The sequence below is a fragment of the Bactrocera neohumeralis genome, chromosome 5 (genome assembly GCF_024586455.1).
Source record: "Bactrocera neohumeralis isolate Rockhampton chromosome 5, APGP_CSIRO_Bneo_wtdbg2-racon-allhic-juicebox.fasta_v2, whole genome shotgun sequence".
Lineage (NCBI taxonomy): Eukaryota > Metazoa > Arthropoda > Insecta > Diptera > Tephritidae > Bactrocera > Bactrocera neohumeralis.
The window spans coordinates 68055130-68074137 of NC_065922.1; the positions used below are offsets into that span (position 1 = coordinate 68055130).

The following is a 19008-nucleotide window of genomic DNA, read 5'->3' on the forward strand; positions in this document are numbered from 1 at the left end:
CACATGGCTCCTTTATGTAGAATCATCTGAGGATTCCACTTTCGAAGGCTTTAAAGATTGAAACTTGAAAACACTTTAGGATGGCATGAGCCAGCCAGTGATCAACGTCAACGATTAACTAAGCTAATGGTCTATTAAAACTCAAAAATTTCTTCTTTTCTGTCTAGAATCTATTGCAAAATCTCTCTCTTGATCAGAACCGATCTCTTGATCATAACCGAGACCAAAAATACTTACTAGAGAGAACACAGGGATCCCACGTTATACTTTCTATTGATCACGAAGTTTTCACACTTTATGCGATGAATTAATAGTTTATATTTGTCCTGCAGATCGAGCAATTCTCTTTACAACTCTTACATCAAAAGTTGGCCTTCTCAGCTGCTGGATTCTTTGATATCAATTGTTCATTACTATATACAGTGAGTACACACAATTGTAGTTATGTAATGGACAACTTGGATATTACTAATTATTTTTTTACAGATCGCTGGCGCTACAACCACATATCTGATAATACTAATACAGTTTCACATGAGCGATGATAAATAACAACAAACTAAAGCGAGTGTCTAAAACATTATCTCATTTAGAAGCACTAATCACGCGCACTTTGAGTGTGGAAACAGAAATAAAAAATATTTCAATAAAATATTACTTCTTTTTAATATTCTTCTTAGATTAGTTTAGGTTAGATTCTAATAGGGACGCCGATTCGTTAGGATTCCTAAAACTTATAGAAAATTGATATTAGAGACCCTCATAAATCGACAAAGTCACATTTGTTGAGGCGGCTAATGTCAGTTTCGAATATGTCTCCTGGTTCGTCGATGGTATGACTGCTGAGATGTTTCAACCGCAGTCTTGCAAAAGTTTGACAAAGAAGGAGAAAGTGTCTGTATGTTTCGACCTCACCGTCTGCCATACAACTTTGACAATTTGCGTCCGGTAAGAAGTTGGTCACATGTGAGTCCAGTGCTAGAACGCAAGATGACAACAGAAATCCAACTAGTTCCCACTCTAATGTGAGTGGAGCAAGGGTGCCCCTCTTGCTATTTTATCAGCTTTGCAGTTTTCATTCCTCAATCCACGCTAACTTCAGAAAGAGGAGAGAGAGGAAGTAGCACTACTATCCAACTTCGCACATACACCTCGCCTATCTTTACATAAATTTGTAATAAACACCGTATTATCTTTATATCTTTCGGGGAATTTCATGTTTAACCCGGGGTTTTTTTATTATATCCTTTAGTCTCTTTCTCAATACGCAGTTTCTGGTCTCATGTAAGCTGAGCCACATCGAAGATAGGTTTCTACTTTCATTTTATCTAAATACATAAATGTTTCACGTTCAAATAGTGAAACCTCGAAATTTCCTAATCATCGCATGTAAGGGATCCAAATATTTGTTAGTCCCAAGCTTTACAGTACTTAATGAAAAGACAAGTTCAGTTCTTCCAGTCCACAGGCTGGAAATATGAACAATCACGATACCGAGCATGCTCATCATAGGGAGCAAAAGGGCTAACCAATCAGAAGCTTCAAGGTATGTCTTGACCAACACTTATCGCATCTAATAACATTTAGCTTCCCTCTATTCTTCCAAATCCAAAAACGTCTGAGATCTAATCTCTGCGCAGCCATTGTGTTAATTTATCACTTAAATAGGCTGACTTTTATATTAGACAAAGTGTTTGATAGCTTTATAGTGTGACCTTGCTAACCCAAAAAGATAATTGCGCCGAAACTTTATTAATATTCCAATTATTTGGCACTTAATATGGAGATAATGACCTTCAATTCACCAGACGATTAAAATAAAGATTTCATGACTTGTGTTCGCACTTTTTATTGTTTATACGAAGTCATACGAGCTTCCCAATTCAATCAACATAAGGGACTTGGCCACAAGGGCTAGTTATTGACACACTGTCTAAGCAATATGTACTATCGTAATATTTTCGCAAGCATTGCTCGTTACATTTATTTACTGATGATGTATTTACAACTTTTACAACCCCTGCCACGTCTAACATGGCTCACGTCCATTTGTCGGGTAGTTTGGATCGCTTGGCTAATAAAACCAGGCTACGATTTTATATATGCATTACTCACGGAAACCATCGAAAAGCTCGCTTACATAGTCGGCATTATTTTGTTTGTCTTCAAGATGCTAACGAACATAGTGGCCTACGTCGAATCCATGTGTAAGACAAAACACTGCCAGCAGCTTCAACGTCTGGAAATTGAGGTGGATGCATTACTACGAAACCATACCAATAATACGGAGACGTTAGAGCAAACAATCTGGCTCAAAGTATTCTACAGTATGCTTTTGCAATTCGTATACGATATCCTACAGCTCGTGCTTGCCTACAAATGCTACATGTCGCCGGTATTTTACTACGTAGTGCCAATGTTGGCAATCGAACGAGCGCGTTATGCACAAATCTCGGTTACGATTGAGCGTCAAAATGAACGCGCACGCAGTTTGATCGCTTTGCTACGGGTGCTGGTGAAAGCTAATCGTCCGAAACATAAATACACTAGTGATGTGTGGCAACCCTATGCGGCGTGGGAATATGAAAGCCTAAACTTTTTACGTCTGCTGCAAGGACGCCTCTGTGAGTTGTACCAATGTGTGGGCGATTGCTATGGTTGGTCCATTACGGTTTTGCTATTTACTACGTTCTTCTCTGTGGTAGCCAACATTTTTTGGTGCATTGAAATCTTAAGCCGTGGTTCTCATTTGGGACAGTTCATGTACGACGCGTTGACCATGTTGAGGTTAAGTACTTTAGCCGTGATATTGTTGATCACTGCTGAGAAAACGAGGCAATACGTGAGTACTAAAAACGTTAAGAATAACATAATTTAAACTCTTTCTTATAGAATATGCAAATAAGCGGCTTTATCTTTAAGTTGTCGAAACCGCTCGGCAATAAAGCTTACAACGATCTCGTCTCGGATTTCTCACTACAATGTCTACATCAGCCATTTATGATAAATGTAAAAGGATTTTTCAGATTGAATTTACCGTTACTAGGTGATGTAAGTATTGATATTTCTAAATAACCCTAGAACCCATAATTTGAATGTAAGTACTGAAAAATGGAACGACAACTTATAAAAATTTTGAAAAAAATTTACTATTTCAAGCCAACAGCAACTAGAATAGAAAGCTCTGGTTCTAGAGAGTCCAGAGAAACTGAAAATAAGTAAATTTTTAAACTTTTAAACTTTTCTCTTAACAAATCTTGGTCTTTTCGAAAAATGAACACGTCTAGTGTGGATTAAAATGTCGACAGGAAGTCTACAAACTAGTTGTTCTGAAGAGACAATGCTCCCGTATGCTCCCAGTTAAGGAGCATAATGAACTCATTTCCAAGCAGTTCCTGCTGGGTTGCTTTCGCAGAAATCATCGCTGAAGTCACCTGCTTGGAGCAGGACCGCCTCCTAGGAGCATCAAGAGGTCCTTCCTCAACTACTTCGACGACATCAGACAATACGCCGAAAAGACTTCGGACGCAACTAACTTATGACATGCACTGGCCGCCATTCCCAGTGGAGCCTTTAGCACCTTCACCGACTCCCTCTCAGTGAATGGCATACTTGGAGTCAAACCTCCATTGCAGACGTAGAGCTCGAGTTGCAGCGAGAAACACATCTGACATCCTTCTCCCTTTGGTACGACCCCGTTGTTTCAGCGATTACGAAACATATCATCTGACATTCTTCTCCCAAGAGGCAGCGGTTGGTCCGACCCCATTGCTCGAAACAGCATGTTTCTCGAACGTTTAGCACATAGGTTTCTACACTTTTCGCTTTTTTATGGATTATCAAACGTCGATCTAATATAAGAACTTACCATCCCAAAGCAGATAAATTTTTAAATTATCTTATGGAGTTAGATAATCTTTCTCAGCTAATACTCGAACTCTACGTGCTTTGACATCCTTCAACTTTGTATATATTTAGATATTTTGGCAATACCTGATGTGGGATAAATGCTATTAGCTTGAATGCGTTTGAGACTCAAACAATCAACCACAGCGGTAACTAGAAGGTCCTAACCCCAATATGCCAAGGGATATTTCAGGGATAGATAGATAGATAGTAAAATTGAGGCTTTGCACTGCGACCTAAAGTCTATTGTCCTTGTCCACGTAGATAGAACCTAGAGCGTTGAGACTGCTTTTGGAAATTGCTGGGCAATCCAGAATCAGGTGTTCTGGAGTTTCCTGTTCCATGTCGCAGAACCGGCAGTTTGCGCAAGAGGCTATGCCCATGTTGAACAAGTGCTTGCTGAGCCTAAGTACAGTACCCTGTATAGAGTGCGGTAAGGAAACGGAATTTGTCTCGAGAGAAGTTCATCGTTTCCTTAAAGCTTACAAGGTTGTACCCTCCCATTAGTGGCTTAGTATGGCGCATCCCTGCTGCCTGCTGCTAGTGCCATTTTTTGTCCACTCTCTCCCCATGCGAAACAGCTTCCTTAAAGTGTGGGACCCCACTGCAATGCATGATTCTAGCCCCATCATACTGGACGCTGCCGCAGAGCGTGCTAGTTTCACGGATACTTCCTTCCAACAATAAAAGCTACTTAGTGCAATATGATAACCCGTTACCTTCTTTTATTTTCAGCTTTTCGCTTTATCAATTACATATTTGATAATATTAATGCAGTTCTTGATGAATGAAGAAATAAGTAACAAAATAACATTCAAGTCTAAACTAATAATCAATGCAACAGAGGTCAGGACGAATTCTACAATAAGTCCAAATTTCTAACGTCTGGGCGAGGTATATGTAAATTGCAGCAAGAACACCAGATAATTGGCGAAGACATGAATAGTCTGCAAATGTAATCAAATTAAATATTTAATTAGAAATAGATTATGTATAAACATATCTGTATCAATTACCGTTGCTAAATTTTTCAAATCAATTATATGAAACCCCTTCGTTGTCACCATAAACTTTTGATGCATGGTTTGTATCAGGAATACGAGTAATAGATCATTGTAGCGTTTATCGTCGCACGGTTTATAAAGTTGAGTTGTAATAGCAGCGATCTTTTCACCCTAGAAAAATGAGAAAGCTTTTTTGTTTATAAAAGTTGGAGCTAGATTCGATATCATAGACAGGCAATGGAAAAAGTTCAAAGTATAGAGCCGTAGGATCCGAGACGATGAACGAGAAATATTCAGAAACTTAAATTTTTTTTTTTTCAAAATTTAGATCTGTATAAATCGGACTCAGGGCACAAAGTTTCCGGAATTCGTTACTACTTTCTTAGGTATTTCCTGGTAACCGCTGACTACGTCTCCAAGAAGCAGATTTTGTGATAGTTTCCTCTTGCCGTATATTAGATGGGGGAAGTTGAGTCGGCAAGTAAAATTTTTAGTCCGATTCAGTAACTAATGTCAAACAATAAGACTAACGGCATTCTTCGCAGGTCAGACTTCAAAGGATATTGAATTGAGATCTCCAAGCCAAACATTGAAAAACTATTCATTTCTTTACGAGACCGATATATGTGACCTGGTCTACCGAAAGGGGGCTTAGGTGTCAAAAAAAGGAGAACAATTAATGAGATAACGAGAAACTGACGATTATTTTTAACGATTTCTTTCGCCCTAAATTATAAGATATGCCGTTATGAATTTGATTCAACCAAAATCCAAAGAGTGTAATCTAATAGACTAGATTAAAGTAATAAAGGTACGAGTAAAGGCTGTGGTTTGGCAGTCGGCCAACTACTTTTATTGTTCTATAATTCAATCAGTAGAAGTCTCTCTAGCTTTGCGAAGCTTTTAAACATAGAAGAGAACCCCACAAGCCTATAGTCTACTGTCTGTAACGGATGCGAGGAAGTTAAAGATTTCTTTATCCCACCGTGTCTCTATCCCTTCTCGCTTTCACTCAATTTCACTCTTTCTCTGCCCATCTCTCTCTTTTCCGTCCAGCTCTTTCCCGCCAAATATCTACTTCTACAGCCACTTTTTTTTAGATACTCACATTCTGTTTGACTCTATCTGCCTGCCGAAACCATTGGTAGTGTAGACAGCCCAACGAGAAAATTGTAACGAAATTAAAGATCACTGCGCTCATGCCCATATTCACCAACTTATACGTCAGACACCAATATGTGTAACAAACGAATTCAAACAAAGTTGCCTGCGCGATCAGAGTCATGGACCAACCGACATGTTCGTTGATGATCTGCAGCAATTCATAGATGCGTCCGTGGATCAAGCGCAACATATTCAGCTGTGCGAACTCCCAGTGATTGTTGCGACGCCAAGCGGCACACTCTAAGTTTGGACCAGAGCCATTGTAAGCTTTCAGCCGTTTCAAGGCCTCACATAATAGACACAAACGTTCATTGAAGTCGCACAGAATGACGATTATATGGAAATAACGTAGACGTAGACCCGTAACAATCGTTAGCGTAAACCAATAGCTGAAATTTAAGCGTTTCAGCATAAGCAATTTAATAATCTCACAAATGATTAGTATTATGAGTAGAGGCAGTATGCGTGATTTGAGATAACTAAAACGTCTTCGTTGGACCAAGTTCACTTTAAATTTCCTTGTTATCAAATCATCAATTGTACGAAGTTTTTGGACTATGCGTCCATATTTCCGCCATTTCAGCGTACTCTCCACTATGCAAAACATATAGATTATTGCGGAGCCGACGGAGAGAAACAGGCGCACCCAACGTACAAGCGAGTTATCACCGCCAATGATGAGCAACATAACGGGCAAGTAACTGTAGTATAAGAGGAATATTAACCAAGCAATGCGATACAAAACATTTAGCACCAGTGGCGCTTGGCCCGCGGGTATTATGACGAATATAACGAAAACCGACTGTAGAAAATACTTAATACATCTCTCCAGCGGATCCATATTTATTGATGGTACTCAATAAACTAATTTAATGAAACACCAAAGTAGTTTGGTTTTATTTATGTTGCGAGGCAGCCAAATTAATAGCACGTGGTAGGCTAATTCACATGCTGTGACTAGACAAAATTTTTAAAACTCTTCCACCCCCAAAAACGAATGAGGTTAAGAGCTAATAGGCACACATTTGAAACGGCACTTCACACTCTGGCACAACGTGAAGGCAATGGTGCGGTCCAAATAACAGTATGTATTAACACTCGATCTTAGATTGTGGTATATTTCCACTACAGTAGATCGATAGCAAGTAATTGAGGCTTTGCACTGCGACCTATGGTATATTGTGCCCATCCTACATCACATATGGTGACAAAGGTCCAGCACCCTAAACAAATCCGGGAGTTTGCTGGGCGCGCCTGAGGTGATGTGATCCCTGTCCACGAATATGGAACCTAGGGCCTTAAGCCTGCTTCTACAAATTGCTGGTCAATCTAAAATCAGGTGTTCTTAAGATTCCTGTTCCATGTTGCGCGACAAAGAGGCGGAACTTGTTTTGTGAGAGGTTGATAATATTTCTAAACCTTGCAAGGTTGTACCCTCCCAGAAATAGCTTGGCGTGGCGCATTCCTGTTGCCTGCTGCCAGTGCCGTTCTCTCTCCACTCGCTTCTCTGTGCGAAGCAACTCTTTATGGTGTGGGGTTCCACGCAATACATGGTTCTGGCCCCATCTTCCTGGCCGCTGCCGCAGAGCTGGTTCGTCGATCCACTCTAGTAAGTTATGAGTTTAAAGTATGGAAATCGAAACAGTGGCTTCCAAAGTCTGTTTAAAAAGTTCGAGATGGCCGCAGAGCCGGCTGCTTCGTCGTTCCACTCCAGTAAGTTGTGAGTTTAAGGTATGTAAATCGAAACAGTGAGCTTCCAAAGTCTGTTTAAAAAGATCGAGATGGACTCTTTTCCCAACTCTTGGTTTACTCACGGCTAACTTCGTGAACGTATTTTAGCAATTGTAATGATCTGCCTGCACTGTCCCCTAGTACAAAGCAAATGAACGCTTCCATTCCGTTGGAGGGATCGGGTGCAGAACGACGTAGTTTTGCTTGGTATTTACGATTGTTCCCAAACTGCGAAGCGAAAAAACAAAAAAAATTTTGATACGTCAGTGCCTACTCCAATGGAGTAGTAATCCCAATTTTAATGTTATTAAAAGGTTTCGTTCATACTTGTTCCCATATTTTCCAACAAATTCTTTTCCTGAGTATTCAAAAACGAAACCGGTAGTTCATCTCTTGACTATGCGACACCCTCCCTAAAGCGTAGTAGTACAATTCCAAGCTTTAGATAAATGCATGTCACAGGGCTCTATTTACCCATGGTACTCCACTCGGGATTTGTTAAGATGGGAACGTGAATCGCAGAGAGGGTCGCATTCATACTACAACTTAGAAAATATTGACTGTCCATTGAAGCTCAGGTCTTCGAATCACAAGAGTTAACTCCTAGCCTTGGCTGATGACAAGACATTAGCAATCCGTAACCCAATTTAAACCCAATTTCCTCGCTAATTTGCCACAAACATGGGCCAGCCAAACAACTCTCTTTACAACCGTGCACATTGTAGAGTTGTCCATATAAGATATAAGATCATATTCCTCCGACGTATGAGTTCAGCCAATACCGCTCCCATAAGGTGACTTCCAGTTATTCTGGATGAACAAAGTCTCCAGGAGACTTGCATCCCCACACTTAGATTTACAATGGTTGCTATGATTTGTATTAAGCGCATGTCCAGAACAATTAACATCAAGTAGTAGTCAACCGGTGTGGCGTATTTGGTAAAAGAAAAATAATATAAAGTCACAGATGTCTGTAGGATGAGCTTTTTTTTTTTGCACCTCCAGAAGACAGATAAGATAGAGTCGACAAGCTCTGATAGTGTTGCAACGTTAGACCACCTTTCTTACTCAACCTCGTATAGTTTCAAGTTTTAGTTCACCCATTTTTCGTGACGGTTCTGACAAAGCGCTCTTAACCATACGATCCATTAGAGTTGAAATACAAAAGAGATCATAGCAAAATTTTCATTGTAAGATCCATTAGTATAACCCTTAACTTACATATTGTCCACAAATCCACAAGTTTGAATCGTACTTCCTATCAAGTTCAACTTATTTGGACTAATAAAAGCCTTAGAAGACTATGGGCGTCCAGAAATTTAATATTAAACTCACAAACATTTTTAAATATTTCGATGATCTGTCTCTCCGAACTCCATTAATATTTAGGTATACTTTCTAATTGAATGCTCTCTTGACCTAACACCATATTCAAATCACACACCGAATAACGTTAAAATCATGAGCTCGGTACTTTCTTTAAACCTCTGACAACAGCACTCAGTATAGCACAAATTGTTCTCAATAACTTAAAATTGATTTTTAAATAGAAGATTTTAGCTTTATTTATAAAACCTTTTGAACACATATAGACCTGATCAAATGTGCGTACCAATTAATATTTTTATGAAATCGCTTCAGTTGTTCCCGCTTGCTGTGTAGTTCTCATTATTCGCAATGCTGCTCAGTATCGCATTCCGATCCGCTTTATTCTTCTCGGCGAACATAAACTGAATAAGTATGACCAGATATGTGACGATGGACGCAACCATCTAGAAGTTATAGAAACATAATGAAAGAAAGTGGGTACTTAAATAAATATATGTGACCTGGTCTACGAAAAGGGAGCTAAGGTGCGAAAACTAGTTTTCTGGGAAACAGCTGTTAAAAATAAACAACTCGTTTCGTCAGTTTCTCGTTATCGTATCGTTTTTGACACCTAAGCCCCCTTTCCGTAGACCAGGTCACATATATTATATTTTAAGTCTTGCTTAGCAGGGTTAATATATTCTAAGAGAGGAACTTTGAAAGAGATGCTTAATGAATATGCTTAAAGCTTTGTGAGCCATAGATTCAAACATAATTAGTTGATATTAAGGAATAATATACTAAGAAGACGGGTCTAGAAAACTGAGAACGCGGCATTCTAAATAAACGTCATTTACTTCGAAATAATTGATTATATTTCTAATGACTTATCAGGTCTCTCTCGGGAAAAAAGTATCATTAGGAAAGTAACGAGAGGATTTTATCGAAAACATATAGAGAAGATTAAATATAACGTGTGATCCAATTAGACGTATTTTTTCAAAAACTTTTTTTTGACAGATCCCGCGCGAGTCGTGTCAAACTGTCATGTTATTTTTGTTTGGCATTTCTTCATGGAAAGACTTACGCCTTAACAACGTTTACAAATCGTTCAACTTCATTACGATAATTTATGTCTTGGCTCCACTTATTGTCAATAAAATCGGCCTACTGAGCATACTATTCGCAACACCATCATCCACCTTGAGCCCCAGCATTCATTATTGAATAATATTCGACCTAATAGACCCCGTCCAGCACTCAGCGAAGAAAATATAGCAGCGGGGAGCTGAGAGTGTACACGAAAATCGTAGAGAGTCGATTCGGCGTCGTTCGCAGCAACTTGGACTGACATATAGAATGACTTGGCGCATTTTACGTCGAGATCTTAAATTGAAAGTGTACAGAAAGCATTTTGAGCAAGAACTGGAACCGCTAGCGATATCGCTTTGCTCTATGAGTTCTTCAAAAGTTTCAAGAAAATTCGACGTTTTTGTGCCAAATTTTGTTCAGCGATGAAGCCCATTTCTGGCTCAATGGTTATGTAAACAAGCAACTTTGGCGCATTTGGGACACAGAGCAACCTGAAGAGATTCAAGAGTTGCAATTCATCTAGAAAACACAAGGGTTTGGTGTAGTTTGTAGGCCGGTGGAATCATCGGTTCATATTTCTTCAAAAATGATGCCGTTATCGCGGCATGATAACCGAATATTTGATAATAATCTCAACAAGATGGTGCCACTTCCCCACAACGCATGATTCAATTGATGTATTGAGAGAACACTTCGGTGAGCAGATTTCAGATTTCACGTTTTATGCCGGTCGATTGACCACCAAGATCGTGTGATATCACACCGTTAGACTTTTTCCTGTGGGGATATGTAAAGTCTAAATTCTATGCAAACAATTCCGCTTCGATTCAGCCTTTGGAGCTAAACATCACGCGTGTCATTCGCCGGTTACCAGCCGAAATGCTCGAACGAGCCATCGAAAATTGGACTCAACGGATAGACCATCTTGGCTACATACAAATATCTTCAGTTTCATCAAAGAAATACAACTTACACTGCCCAAAAGAGTTAGATTCAAATTGAAGAATTCTTTTGCGGTAATTATATACTGTTGATGTAAAGTTTGCAATGAAAAATCAGTAACCAAATCGTTATAGCTCTTATTGCCCAGTGGTTTGACGAGTTTGAACATAATACAGCCGATCTGGCGACTCTGAAAATGAGAGACAACAAAATAAATAAAATATATAAGAGAAAGAATATACTATATAGAATTAGTTATATATTAACGTCTTACAACGGATAATTTCTTCTTTTACACCTAAAATAGATCCCACAATCTCTCCACCATCGCCACACTCACCTGTTCCTGACTGTTTTGACTTTGCCAACACAAGATCCAGAGCAATGTCACTACAACCACCAGAAACCCTAGATTTCTAATGAGCGTATCATGCTCTCTCAATCGTGCAATTAGCGAAAATATTACCCAATAAGAGTTTATAGTAAAATATATGAAATACATTATCATAAACGCCAACAGGGACCAACCGTGACTCTCATTGATTGTCTTAAACATATTATAAATATCGCCATAAAATTTTTTATACACGCGCAACTTCTGCTCATCAGCTTCCTCGCTGGGCCGCAATGTCTGTGGCATAACACGTATAATATATCCCTTGGACACTGGCAAACCGCGTAGATAGTGGCCAAAGACACGACTTATATTTCGTTCACCCATTTCATTGAGTTTGCTACACAATATAATGGCATATTCATTCAGCACCGTTGTGGATAATATAAGTTCTAAAATGCGAAATTGCACCGCCAAGGCATTCGGTAAGGTATGCCAAACAAATAAGGTATTCTTCAGCGTCAACCGATATATATAAAACGAGTATATTTTAAACGAAACGCTAACCATTATAATAAGCACACTGAGTATTGATGAAAGGCAACTCTCACTACTGAAATCGCTATAGGCGTGTTTACGACCAAATTCTTTATTGAAACGCTTTTCAAACTCCTTGTAAATCTTTGTTGTTTCCTCCCGTTTGGAGTCCATAAAGAACGATTCGAGTAGAATCGAAATATGTGCAACCATTTGGGCTATGAAGAGTAGGTTGTACATGAGTCCACCCATGTCAGAGTGTAGGTGTAGCTCATAGTGCAGTGAGTAAAGTAAGACACATGTAATGTGTATGATCCAATAGCCGGCGTAAAGCTTGTAAATGAGTTGAGATTTAGTGAAGCTACGACATCCGAAGATTATGCAGCCAAAATTCACAAAAGCTCTTATAAACTCAAAAAGATAAATCGTGAAAGATTTCTTCGTAGCGCGCTTGGCGATAGCCATTTGGATGTACTACTAACTGTTTGTAGCTTCAAAGGATAACTGTGGAAAATGTGTTACATATAATACACCAACTACCAAAGTAAATGCAACAATTCATTTAATTAGTCAATCAATCAAGTGAAAATATTAATGCATTGACAGTTACAAAGAAATTAAAGAATTTTGGGACGTGTATTTTTGGTAAATCATGGCCTTTCTCTGTAAATTTAGTTTTATAAATAAAAATTGCAGACCTATTGTTTTTAATTCAGCGCCTCCAATATGTATTCAGCAAGGTTTAAGTTATGATTTGCGTAAAACTAAGTCAGCCAAAACAATTAATAGACTAATTCGACATTTCGGCAGCCAATTCAGCACTCAATAAGTATTCAGCACGGCTTAAATTATGCTTTGTGATAAACTAAAGTCGGTGAGATAAGCTATAAAATTCAACTCAAACAATTCAGCTCGAAAAAAAAATTAAATTATGTGTTGTGATAAGCTAAAGACAGATAAGCATAAAGTAATCAGCTCGAAAAATTCATGAAAAATATAAAAAAAAAGTGTTACCATAACCTTTTTTGTAAATTTAATTTTTTACATAAACATTCCAGACCTTTTTTTAATTCAGTGCCTCCAATATGTATTCAGCAAAGTTTTAGTTATGATTTGCGTAAAACTAAGTCAGCTAAAACAATTAATAGACTAATTCGACATTTCAGCAGCCAATTCAGCACTCAATAAGTATTCAGCACGGCTTAAATTATGCGTTGTGATAAACTAAAGACGGTGAGATAAGCTATAAAGTAATTCAGCGCTACTGCAAACAATTCAGCTCGAAAAAAATTTATCATAATTTTAAGAATTATTTAATCTGTCTATATGTATGCAAATCAATCAATATGTTTACACTTAATTTTTTTTCCTATTGTAAACAGTATCCCTAAGCTAACCAAATACTCTTTCATCTCACACGTTAACAAATATATTTAACCCTATTGTTTATAAATGTAGATAATATTAGGTAAACCAAAAATTATTCAGCACTAATTTTTTGTAACTCAGATCTTTTGAGTTATATTCAGCTGATGCTGGAGATTTTTACCCTTTATTTTAATTAAATATTAGATTTTAATAAGTGTTTATTTTAAGAGCTCAAATTTTTTTATTCAGCGCACTTGAAACTTAGGCTGTATGAACTCCGCAATATTTACGATGATTTTTGTAATTTTTATAGAACCTAATCAGACTATAACTTCGCTGGATATCAGTAGGGACTTCGAAGTGAGAATACCCTATTGACGAGAATGGAGAAGAGATTTAGTAGGGAAGGAGAATACTACCTCAATCTATAGCGACGGTTCCAAAATGGGCTGCGGTGTAGGGACAATGGTATGCCTCGAAGAGCTTGATATTTCTATATCTTACCGTTTACCTAACTCAGCTACCATCTTCCAAGCGGAAGTACTGGACATTGAGAGGGCCTGTGAAGTTTGATTGTACAACTGCGGTAGGATACAGAAGGCAACCATTTACACAGACAGCCAGGCGGCACTACTAGCCTTGTCGTCGCCAAAGATCAACTCTAGTGTAGTAAAAGTAAGGACGGCTTTAACCTCACTGTCAGGTCAACTTGACTTATGCATAATTTGGGTTTCCGGTCTTAGGAACATTTTCGGCAAAGAAAAGGCACGCGAGTTGGCTAAGACGCAATTAGCGATCAAGAGAGCTCAACACGCAATTTGAATAAACAGCGCATAAAAATGGAGATCTTCAACCAAATGCAGAATAACGAAACAGATATAGCCAAACTATGATTAAAAACAAAAACCCGGTCCAGGAGTGTATATAAACATACAGCTACCATAACGGGACACTGGCCATTTGGAGAATGTAGCAAGAAAACGGTTCTTCACTTCCTCTGTGCGTGCCCAGCTTTATCACAAATCAGACACCGAAGTTTTGGAATCCGTCAGATAGTAAACCTTGAGTGTCTTTTAAGCTGTCCCCCAACTATTCATAGTGAAGATAAGTGAAGGGACCCAAAAGTTTTGAACCATTTCTGAAGAGCTTATGGATTTTGTCACAGAAACTCACTCGAAGGATTAACATTTTAAGCATTGCCTTATCCGGAATTGGAGTTTACAACTTTCTGGGTGGTTGCGATAGTCGGTTCCACGTTACCAGAATGCATTAAATAGATATTCGACCAAGAAGAGTCAACAGTCGGGCATCTTTAAATTTCTGGGGAAAGATTTCTGGCGTTACACCATCCATCGGCATGGCAGTCACGAACTTTGCTGATAGAGACACATACTATACCAAAAAGTACAGAAAATTTTCGATGAGGCAAACGAGTTTTTGGACAGACGAGAACGATACTTTCTTTTCAAATGGTCTTTGGAGCAAGCTGAATAAAGAGCTGAAAGCCTGTGGTATACCAAGAAGCTAGGAAGAAGAGTTCTGATCAGACAAACGTTTAAGTTTGCGGACGAATGAAAGAAAGCAAAACATTTTTATGAATGAGTTTAAGGTAAGGCGAAGAACGAGAGATTCTTATTTAAGGAAGCCTCTGGTATACCAAGAAGATAAGAAGAAGAGTTCCGATCGGGTTCCGAAGCCGTTTCCACGACGGCTGGGTCTATGTAAGCGGAGCAGACTTCATCAATGATCTGGGACTAAGTGAGTCTTTGTGATTTAGAAGAGGGCACAATAGACCTAAGGTCGCGGTGCAGTTCTCATCTATCAATCTAACCGGAGCAGACCCAGATTTTTTATTCGGCCAAGCACTGTCAACTCGGTAGAATTCTGCCGCTTCAACAACAACAACAGTTCCGATCGGATTTGCCAACGAAAGCGAGTTTATATTATTGAAATGGCTTTCGGATACAACTTAATATAATGCTAGCATGAGCTTAAAGCTGATGTCTTCTCTTGACTAAATACTTAACGGTCGTACCGTGGGCGGATCGATAGAAGTTTTAAGTTAAGTTACTGATGCTAAAGTTTTCGATGCCTCCGCGCTTAAATCAAATAGCAGTAAAATTAATATTTTCTTGGTTATAACATAATTATTTATTTTTATTATAATTTAATGTGATATTTTGCATATTTTTACATTTGTAAACAAATTTGTATATTTTATGCTTAATGTATGTATATTCTGACAATTATTTCAAGTTTTTTTTTGTATGTAAACTATTAGAATTTTCAAAATATGTGCGTAAATTTAAAAATTTTTAATAAAATTAGAGAATTTCGCTAATAAATGTTAATGTGAAAGGACACTAAAGTACCTTACACTGAAGGTTCACTCAAACACTATGAAGAGCTGTTGAATAATGTAGAAAATGAGAACTAATGAGCTTTTGAAAATAGTTGATTTGAGAGTGGCTCAAACTGCTAAAATAACTCTAAAAAAGCACTTGAAAATTTATATAAAAACACTTTGTATTACTGATCCAATGCAAGCTGCCTTTGCTTGCTTTATTTGGCTTTACTTTACGCTGAAAGCTTCAATTAGCAATATTGTGACTTTGAAAGATGTCGAATTTGCCATAAGAATGTGTAAAAAAAAGAGAGATTACAGCTAAGGCAAGTGAAGTGTAACTACCCTTGATTCAACTTTCATATATATTTTGGTATATTTTCATTAGTTTGTGGTCATTCTCGATGTTAAGTAAAGCCAGCTTGCATTGTAGCATTATTTCAAGTTGAAATGGGTTTTGGATGAAGAGAAATTCTGCAAATATCGCTTATTTAAGAGATTGATAGAATCTTTAAGCTTCTTAACTGTTACGCTGCGAAACGTAAGCCATGCTACACGTTTTCGCTCCACCTAAATTTACTTTTCATGCAATTCTCAACAGGTTTATGAAAAATTTATTATAAGTAATTGAGGGATAGGTGGTAGAAAGCGGATATTTGTGAAAAAAGAAGTTGCAATGGTAAACTTTTGAAAGGCATATAATTAATATATAATATAATATATGTATATAATAAAAAATTAAAAAAAAATATTTATGAACTTAAAATTTATATTTGAAAAATAAACAATGTCTTAAACAAAATCACAAATAACAATAAAAAAGTTGTTATCTATACTTTTATAAACATTACACAATTTAAAACTTACAAATGTATATAATTTGTTGAATATTTTAAAACTCTGCTCAACAACACCCTGTAATTTAACACTTATATATATATGTGTATTTGTAAAAATATGTGCAAATGCGCATATAAACATTAATACATACAAGTGTGCATATATTGTTATTCATAATAATTTTATAATATATTATATTTTTGGAATTTTAGATATTTTTAAAATTATTTTTGAATACATAACATTTTTATCTAGTCACAATACTTTTATATACTACTGTATCTGTTTAAATAAAACAAAAGTGCAACACACATTATTGCATTAAGATCGTTGACATATGTATGTAAATAAAAAATCGATAAAAATGTATTTGTAAAATATTCAAATATGTTAAAAGTTTCTAAAAAAAAAGCTTTTTTGGAAACATTAAAACTTTGCTTTCAAATTTGTCTGAAAATTCTTTGAAATACACAAAATTATCATAATTTTTATTTTCAAGAAATTTTATTGCTGACACAATGAAAGCTTGCTAAAAGCTCTATGAAATACAATACCAAAATTCTTATAGAATTTTACAATAAATTTAGATTAATTGTATTAACTGTATAATTTTCCGATAACCTTTACAAAGCGCAACGAAAGCTTTTTGAAATGTAATAAGTTTGTGCTTATATAATTTTGAATTAAAACTCGATAAAAATGTCTTTGTAAAACATTAAAATTTGTTGAAAGCTTCTCGTAAAGCTTTTATGAAAGCATTAACTTTTATTTCAAATTTGTCTAAAATTTCTATGAAATTCTTTGAAATGCACAAAATTTTATCGCTGACACAGTAAAAGCTTACTAAAAGCTCTATGAAATGCAATAAGAAAATTCTTTTAGAATTTTACAATAAATTTCGATTAATTATATTAACAGTATAATTTTCCAATAACCTCTTCAAACCACAACGAAAGCTTTTCCAAAAAGCATTGTGAAATGCAATAATAATGTGCTTATAAAATTTTAAATTTAAACTAAATACATTGTTTTTCAAGTTTGACAGTTTCCGATAAATTTTTCAAAACTGTGGAAAAAGCTCTATGAAATTGACTAAAGCTTTTACATAAGTATGCAATGTATCATGTTCATTTCTAGCTTTTATTCACTTAAAATGAATTATTAGAAATTAGAAATATTTGATTTTTTAAACAGTTTATTCTATTAGCTTTTTGAAAGCTCAGTGAAATTCAATATGAAGATTCTTATACAATTTCATATTCATTCTCATTTAATTCATTATATTTCAAGTTTGATAGTTTTCCGAAAGGCTTTTCATAGTTATTTAAAAAGCACTATGGAATTCAACAAAACTTTTATAAAATTTGCTATTTAGCTAGAAAATGGAAATATTTGATTTTATAAGCTCTTTATATTTTTTATTAATTGTCGAAAAGTTATTAAAATCACAAAAAATTTTATGAAAAATTTAATTTTACTTTCTCTCAGAAGAACAGCTTTGAGTTGTTTTCACAAATATTCAAAAGCTTTTAGGATTAAATGAGCCTTTCGTTCGATTTTTGAAATTTGGCAAGTTTTTAATGTAATTTACAAAATGAGATTTTTTAGTTAGTAAAAAATTAAATAAAAAGCTCGGCGTTTCGATTTTTTTCTAATATTTTGTCCGCGCATGTTAAGTGTTATGTAAAATTTTCAGAACTCGTTAAAAGCTTTGAAAAACTTTCGAGAGCTTTTTGAAATAATGAATGAAAGTGAAACTTCTGCAGAAAATTGTTGAAATTTAATGAATCTCTAAACATTTTTCAATTAATTATTTAATTTTATCTTGTCTCAGAAAACCAGCTTTTGAGTTGTTTTCATCAATATGCAAGAGCTTTAGAGATTAGTTGAGCTTTTTGCAGTTTTGTAAAATATTTTTTACCAAATTCAAAATAGTGCTACTCTTTACAAATTATGAACAAAACAAGTATATTAAAGCTTGTTTTCGAGCTTTTGAACCCAAATATGTTTTTTTTTTATTTTGTGCGCCCATGTTAATTTTCTGTAAAATTTTCAAAACTCGCCAAAAACTTCAAAAATCTCTAATATTTTGAAAAGCTTTTAGAGAGCTTTATCGAATATTGAAGAAACTTCTGACAGAAAATTGTTGAAATTTGGTGAAATTTTGAAGACAATTTAGCTTTGAATTTATTTGAAAAACAAAAAGCTTTTTGAGCTTTTCATAGTAGAAATAAAACCTTGATTTTTAAATAAAACTCTTGCCAAAAATTGAAATTGAGTGAAACTTTTAAATTTAGCTTTGAAACGCTTTTGATATCATAAAAATCTTTTTGAGCTTTTCCCGAGCTTTGAACTATTTTTTAATTTTATGTGGTTTTTCCGCGCAGTTGCTTTGGCACATTTTTTGAGTAAAATAAAAGCATATTTGTATGTATATA

General features: G+C 36.1%; 2 protein-coding genes across 2 annotated transcripts; one reads left to right on the plus strand and one right to left on the minus strand.

The window, feature by feature from the left end:
• The first annotated feature begins 2170 nt into the window (after positions 1 to 2170).
• On the plus strand, positions 2171 to 4593 carry LOC126759356 (uncharacterized). The gene is made up of 4 exons (XM_050474091.1): positions 2171 to 2842; positions 2893 to 3051; positions 3160 to 3218; positions 4488 to 4593. The coding sequence occupies exons 1-4, from the start codon at positions 2171 to 2173 to the stop codon at positions 4591 to 4593; spliced, it is 996 nt and encodes a 331-aa protein (XP_050330048.1).
• Positions 4594 to 9402: 4809 nt separating this feature from the next.
• Positions 9403 to 12270, minus strand: LOC126759357 (gustatory receptor 23a-like). The gene is made up of 3 exons (XM_050474093.1): positions 11488 to 12270; positions 11179 to 11388; positions 9403 to 9577 (listed from the first exon to the last, which is right to left on the minus strand). Exons 1-3 carry the CDS (start codon positions 12268 to 12270, stop codon positions 9443 to 9445), a joined length of 1128 nt encoding a protein of 375 aa, XP_050330050.1. The 3' UTR covers positions 9403 to 9442.
• Between the last annotated feature and the right edge of the window lie 6738 nt (positions 12271 to 19008).

What these genes read in the sequence shown, in the direction of transcription:
- LOC126759356 (XM_050474091.1), top strand. Translation starts at nt 2,171, where the DNA reads ATGCTAACGAACATAGTGGCCTACGTCGAATCCATGTGTAAGACAAAA. An exon ending in CTGAGAAAACGAGGCAATAC is followed by an intron (nt 2,843 to 2,892) that starts GTGAGTACTAAA and finishes TCTTTCTTATAG; the next exon opens with AATATGCAAATAAGCGGCTT. An exon ending in TCCAGAGAAACTGAAAATAA is followed by an intron (nt 3,219 to 4,487) that starts GTAAATTTTTAA and finishes CATGCGAAACAG; the next exon opens with CTTCCTTAAAGTGTGGGACC.
- LOC126759357 (XM_050474093.1), bottom strand. Translation starts at nt 12,270, where the DNA reads ATGGGTGGACTCATGTACAACCTACTCTTCATAGCCCAAATGGTTGCA. An exon ending in GTCAAAACAGTCAGGAACAG is followed by an intron (nt 11,389 to 11,487) that starts GTGAGTGTGGCG and finishes AATTCTATATAG; the next exon opens with TATATTCTTTCTCTTATATA. An exon ending in ATCTAACTCTTTTGGGCAGT is followed by an intron (nt 9,578 to 11,178) that starts GTAAGTTGTATT and finishes TATAACTTCTAG; the next exon opens with ATGGTTGCGTCCATCGTCAC.